The sequence below is a fragment of the Lutra lutra genome, chromosome 9 (genome assembly GCF_902655055.1).
Source record: "Lutra lutra chromosome 9, mLutLut1.2, whole genome shotgun sequence".
In the NCBI taxonomy this organism is placed as follows: domain Eukaryota; kingdom Metazoa; phylum Chordata; class Mammalia; order Carnivora; family Mustelidae; genus Lutra; species Lutra lutra.
The window spans coordinates 113,164,050-113,170,250 of NC_062286.1; the positions used below are offsets into that span (position 1 = coordinate 113,164,050).

General features: G+C 48.7%; 1 protein-coding gene across 1 annotated transcript; it reads right to left on the reverse strand.

Moving 5' to 3' along the window:
• Positions 1 to 1,202: 1,202 nt before the first annotated feature.
• On the reverse strand, positions 1,203 to 5,821 carry PRND (prion like protein doppel). The gene is made up of 2 exons (XM_047745544.1): positions 5,737 to 5,821; positions 1,203 to 3,320 (listed from the first exon to the last, which is right to left on the reverse strand). Exon 2 carries the CDS (start codon positions 3,307 to 3,309, stop codon positions 2,773 to 2,775), a length of 537 nt encoding a protein of 178 aa, XP_047601500.1. The 5' UTR covers positions 3,310 to 3,320; positions 5,737 to 5,821; the 3' UTR covers positions 1,203 to 2,772.
• Between the last annotated feature and the right edge of the window lie 380 nt (positions 5,822 to 6,201).

Genomic DNA, 6,201 nt, shown 5'->3' on the forward strand with positions numbered 1-6,201 from the left:
ATGATGCAGCATTAAGCCAACAGAAGCAAATTGCTGAGGGATAAATGTGATATGTTCAACAATTATGGTATTTTTAAAAGGAGCAATCAAATTAAAAAAAAAAAAAAACAAAACAACCAACCCTCCCTTATATACCTAAGCACAGTGAAAACGTGGAGACTACAGATCAGGCAGGAAGGAGGAGATGGGTTGGGGGAGGCAAGAATTAAAACATCATAGAAAAATGAAAAAAGCATCGAATAAAGTTCTGGAAAATAAAGAGAATATTTGAAATATAAAAGCTGATCTATAGTATCATTGCTGATATGTACATTTATATATGCAAATGGAGAAGGCCTAGGAGGTAAGAGGCAGATTGAAAACACTGACTTGATCAGATACCGGGTTGCGGGGGGAATGTGGTGTTCTGGATTTCTATTGTAATTTGAATGTCACTTTTACAACAATTACATTTTCAAAAGTCAGCACTTGGAGGGGACAAGAAAGCGGTAGCTGGTGAAGTTATTCACCTTTAAAACGACCGTTTTGATTCAGGCATCCCTCACAATGTCTTACACATGGCAGGCACCCAACAACCTTGGCTAAAGTGAAAAACCAGACTCGCAAAACCTTCCCTGGACCTCATCGTTCGTAAACAGCAGCAAGGATGTTCAAGCGAGTGTTAAAAGCTTCATGAATAAACTTGGCATTTGAATCACCATACACAAATGCCCTTCACACCCCATTTAAATCTGGTTTCTGGAAATGTTAAAGAAATGAGAAAAGACAGCAATTACAGAACATGTATTATATCTTGGCCTGTGTTTGCTAAAGAAATGAAGTCATTTTGCTTCTGTGGCTCTGCGTGCCCTTTTGGTTAAACTCAGCAGAGCTGGACTGAAAATTTCAACACCAGCCTACTAGTAAGTCGCTTTTCTTTCTTTTCTTCCTCCCTCTCCCTCCCTCCCTTCCTCCCTTCCTTCCTTTCTCTCTCTCTCTCTTTCTTCCTTCCTTTCTTTCTTTCCCCCTGTCTTTCTTGCTATTGTTTAAAAATTAAAAATAAAAAACTGACATGCAAGAAATAGCCTGTACATGGTCTGTACTTTTATCCTGTGCTCTGCTCAAGAATTCATCAGGACTGTAGAAGTGGATGGTGAGGGCAGTGCTGGCAGCTTGAGGACTAAGGCCTTCTGGCATCCTCCATCCCCTCTCCTACAGCACTGATCCCCCAGGCCCTTCGGGTAAGGCTACTTGCTATCCTGGGCTGCCCCGCCCCAAGTCCTCCACTGACTTTCTCTGTTAAAACCTTCCACAAGTATCCTTGAGAAGAACACTGATAGCAGTGGAGGCTCAGAACGAGAGGTACCATTATCAACATTCATGTTTTAAAATACTTAGGATACACTGTCTGAGAACACACATCCCTGCCGCCTCCACAGACTCTCTTTATTTTTTAATTTTTTAAAATTTATTTTTATTTTTTTAGACTCTCTTTAAAGGAGAATTGATAATAGTCAGTAACCGGTGAGTCCAAATATGGTTCAACAATTCCTGGGGGTCCCCAAGAGGGACCCCAAGAGGTCCCCACCCCAGAGGGCCTGTGGGGACATCTTAAAGCATTAGACTCATTATTTGCATTTAAGCCATATTCATATTTTGCACTATATTTTTAACTAATAAGAGGTAGAAACCAAGGACCACATCTCTTGCTGATGGTAAGAGTGAATTCTTTGCTGGGTCTCCCTAAAGATACGGTTTCTCTTGAAACTTTTTGGCAAGGAATTATTTTTTTATAGTGACAAGTGGCTCACAGAAATGACTGCCCCACCCCCAACAGCTGTTAAAAGAACAGCTGGCAATTGGCCAGCAGACCCATGTTAAGGGAGTAGAGTTTAGGATTCTCCCACGCAGGTACAGAAAAAGAGGCACCTAGTGCTAGGGGAACGTTACAAAGCAAATGCGTCATTTAAAAATATTTTCTCAAATCCAGGTGCTATTTCAGAGAGAGGAACAGCAAACACTTAGCCTTCTTGTGAAAGAAATCTTTGAGTAGACACATCCCGCTGTGGAAATGGTCTGCTCTGGGAATTTAGCCAGGCAAGATCACCTTACACCATGATTTCTGGCCTTTTCTCTCGCTTTACCTCTATGTTCGTCTTATCCCTTTACTGTGTCTTAGTTTAATTAGAAGAATTAAATACAATCTGCCTGGAGCAAGGTAGCAGGATCCATGGCCATCAGCTCAGGTGGAAATCTGGGTTTGGGTTTAGGTTGGGTGAGCCCTAAAGGAATCACAGGACAGCTCTGGATTGCACCGAGTGGAAGATCTGGGGTTGGACAAACCAGGATCGCATTCTGGCTCTGCTACTTTCTAGCCTCTTCAACTTTTGGAGCCTCAGTTTCCTTGTCTACACGGTGGGAAGAACCCCTGTCTCTAGGAGGGTTTGGGGATGAGGGGAAGTGTATGGCCCCGTCCCTGGCACGTTCTCTTCTCTGTTCAGCGAACATTTTTCTACTGCAGAATGCGACATGCCAGACACTCCTTGGGGAGCCAAGGAGGCAGGGACTGCCAGGTCACCCTTGGGAGAGCCCACAGGGGTTCGGTACACACACATTTACCCGATACAGACAGATTCCCCAGGGGAGACTTGCCAGTGCGCCTTGAAGGACTGAAGAATCACAGCTCTTGGGTACCTTTGGGACAGACGGGGTTTGGGGCTTAGAGGAGAACTGGGATACCCCAGCCGATGGCTCCCCCTCTCAACCCCGGGGCCAGCCGGCCCGCCTGCAAGTTTATTTCACAATAAACCAAATGAAAACCAGCAGGCAGAGCAGCACGGGCTGGTCCGTGCTGACCCGAAGTCCCGCTCCCCTCTCCAACCAAAAATCGCAGTGCTTGATGGAGCAGAGCTCCCTGATCAGCCGCCACAGGACCCGCTGGTAAAGCTTGTTGTCCTGTTTCTCTCGGGACAGCTCCTCCTGGTTCGCCACCTGGGTGGCGTTGATGCAGCCGCTCACGAACTTCTCCCTGGTCACGTTGGCCTCTGAGCAGCCGTTGTAGTGGATCCCGTCGGGGAACTGCCAGTAGTTGGCCTCGTAGTACCTGTTGCCCTCCACTCCCAGGTCGACATCCAGCTTCCGGCCTTGCTTGATGAAGGCTCCGGGGCGGATCTCCGCCGTGCGCGCCTCGGTGACCTGCGAGGTACTGGGCGCGGCCTTCCGGTTCCACTTGACTCGGTGCTTGATGCCTCTGGCCTTGACTGCTGAGAGCTGGCTGAACAGCAGGACACAGACAATGGCCAACCAGCATCCGCCCAGATGCTTCCTCATTGTGCCAGGATCTACAGGAGCAAAAACCCAGGCGGTTACCTTCCCCAGGGGGTGGAGGTAGGTGGGGAGGATTCGCGGGCTCCCCTGCCTCCCCCTCCCATGCAGGCGATTTTAAGCAAGGAATGCGTCCTTGCACCGTTCACGTTTTTTCCAAAAGCGGAATAGTTTCACCATGCTCACGTTGCACAGGCTACGTCAATACCCAGGTTCTTGCTTTTGCCTGGAATTACGTGCATTCAGGGTGGAGATCTGATTTTCTCTGACAGATAAGATGCTCCAGCTGGCAATTACAAAGCCTTTGAATATGCATGGGAAAATGAGCGAGTAATGACATAATACACATAGGTTTTCTTGGTGCACCCAGTCTTTCCAATCAGAGGATCTCTGGAGGAAAATACGCAGAAGAGTTGAAACCACAGGCTTCTGAGCACAGACTGTATTGTTAATCTTCCCTCTTTATTCTGTAGCTCTAACTGGCTCTGTCTCTGGCACATTCTGCAATCCATTCTAAGAAAGTCCCGAAGGGCTTTAGGATAATGATGGAGAGAGGTGGAAACGTGGTCAGGAGACCCCTGCCTCCTTCTGTGTCAGGGGTCAAGATGTGCTAGAGAGGTGGCTCCCAGTATCACCGTGGGGACAGAGTAACCCCACCGTCTCCCTCACCCAGCAGTTACTATGATCAGCCACTGACATTGACTGCCTTAATTCTCACACAGGGTGGGTACATTATTATTTCCCTCGGATGAAAGTTGTCCCGGGGTGGCGGTGCCTGGGTGGCTCAGTTGGTTAAGCATCTGCCTTTGGCTCAGGTCATGATCCCAGAGTCCTGGCATAGAGTCCCGCATAGGGATGCTAGCTCAGTGAGGATCTGCTTCTCCCTCTGCCCCTCCTCCCTGCTCACTCTCAAAAAATAAATAAAATCTTAAAAAAAAAAAAAGGTGTCCTGGGATTCAGAGTGGGGAAGAGATTTGCCCAAGGCTGCACAATAGCGGCTGGCAAATTTGAAACCAGTCTGTCTGACTTGTTCCCATATGCCTACTTGCCATATCCCAAGACCCTTCTGTTCTTCAGGAGGGGATGGTGCCCGAGTTTTGTGCTTTTGACTCTCTGGGCATGAAGGGCAGAACCCACAGGCCCTAAGCTGAGCAAAGAGCAGGCTCCATGAGGAATTTTAGAGGAGACGGGATGCTGGGGAGGATCGGAAGGTCTGGGGGAGCACAGAGGCTCCCAGGTCAAGGTGGTGCCTGGGCACTCGAAGGGCTGCTGATGACATCAGGGATATCCCCCCTTCCCCCAGCCCCCCAGTCTGGTTGTTTATCACATCTGTCTCCTGAAATCACAATAGCTATTGTGGAAATATATTTCCCGAGGTCAACTTTTCAGGGCATTCTGGCACCTGGACCTTGGTCGGCATGGATGAGAAACCTCAGAACCACGGTCAAGCTCTGTCCTAGATGAAGTCCTACTGTGAGCCCATCAGTGCCAGGGCTGAAGAGGGTTCAAAAGTCGGCTTGCTTAGCCCCTAACACCCCTTCCCTGCAGAATTCCCAAAGTGATGGGTCCACCTCTGTTAATATGTTCAATTGCGGTGTGACTCCGATCCTTATGTAGGAAAAAAAGCAAAACACAACCTCCATGCATGTCCAGTGACCTCTGGATGTCTGCAAAGCGGCTTCGGTCGACCTTTCTTTACCTGCAGGCATGGTCTAGTCTCTGGCTCAGGGAGGCCATGAGTGTGTCCAGCAGGACCCTGAGCACCCACCTTACCCCACCACCACCCACAGTGACCTCAGACCAGCTTTCGCCAAAGAGATCCAAGCACGAAGCCAATGTTCATTTGTCTCTTAAATAGGGGGCCACCTCTCCATGCCATCAACCCATACTCTTTTAGTAGGGGAAATGTTAAATAAGAATAATAACACAAATTACAGGTGTGTCAAGTTAAAAGAAAAACATAAAAGCGTAGTGATCTTGGAAAGTCATCTTCATAGTCAAGGGCTTGAAAGCAAAAAGAAAATCCCAACCAGCTAACCCTAAAGTAGCATTTTTCTTTTTAAGATTTTATTTATTTGTCAGAGAGAGAGAGAAGGAGCACAGGCAGACAGAATGGCAGGCAGAGGCTGAGGGAGAAGCAGGCTCCCTGCTGAGCAAGGAGCCCGATGTGGGACTCGATCCCACGGCGCCGGGATCATGACCTGAGCTGAAGGCAGTTGCTTAACCAACTGAGCCACCCAGGCGTCCCCTTAAGTAGCATTTTATTGCAAGCACCAAAGCCAGTGGTGCAACACCAGGACCGTGTCCCCTGACTCGGGACGCATTCCAGGAGATGGAAGACAGGAAACCGCTGCATGGTTTGCAGTCTGATCAGAAATGCGCGACCCTGACCACAGAAACGGAATCCAGCGCGAACTCGGCCTCCCCACGTACCTTGGGCTCTCTCTGGAAGCTTGCCTCTGGAGCTTCAGCAGCACTGTCCGCTAGCACTGCCCTCCACCTATGTAGGAGCTGTGGGGGAGGGGGCTTTCCGGCAGCTCTCCAAATAGGGCAGCCCTCCTCTCTGGGCAGGACCAATCACGGGTTCCCAGACACTCCTCTGCCTTGAGGAGAGACCTCATCCCTCTTCACAAATAAACACTGTGTGGAGATCTTGATGAAGTTCAGAGAGTTGCCTTTGATTTCCCTTTTTTTCCCTTTTACATATGGACGTGTGCATTTACTTATTTACTTCCTACTGACCAGTTTATCACAAAGGACATGACAAAGGAAACAAAGGAACAGCCAGATGAAGAAGTACATTAGGGCAAGGTCTGGAGGGTTCCAGCTGCAGGCGTGCTCAGGGAGACTGGGGGCACAACCTGCCCCATTGCTCATGAGTTCACCAGCCTGGAAGCT

What these genes read in the sequence shown, in the direction of transcription:
- PRND (XM_047745544.1), bottom strand. Translation starts at nt 3,309, where the DNA reads ATGAGGAAGCATCTGGGCGGATGCTGGTTGGCCATTGTCTGTGTCCTG.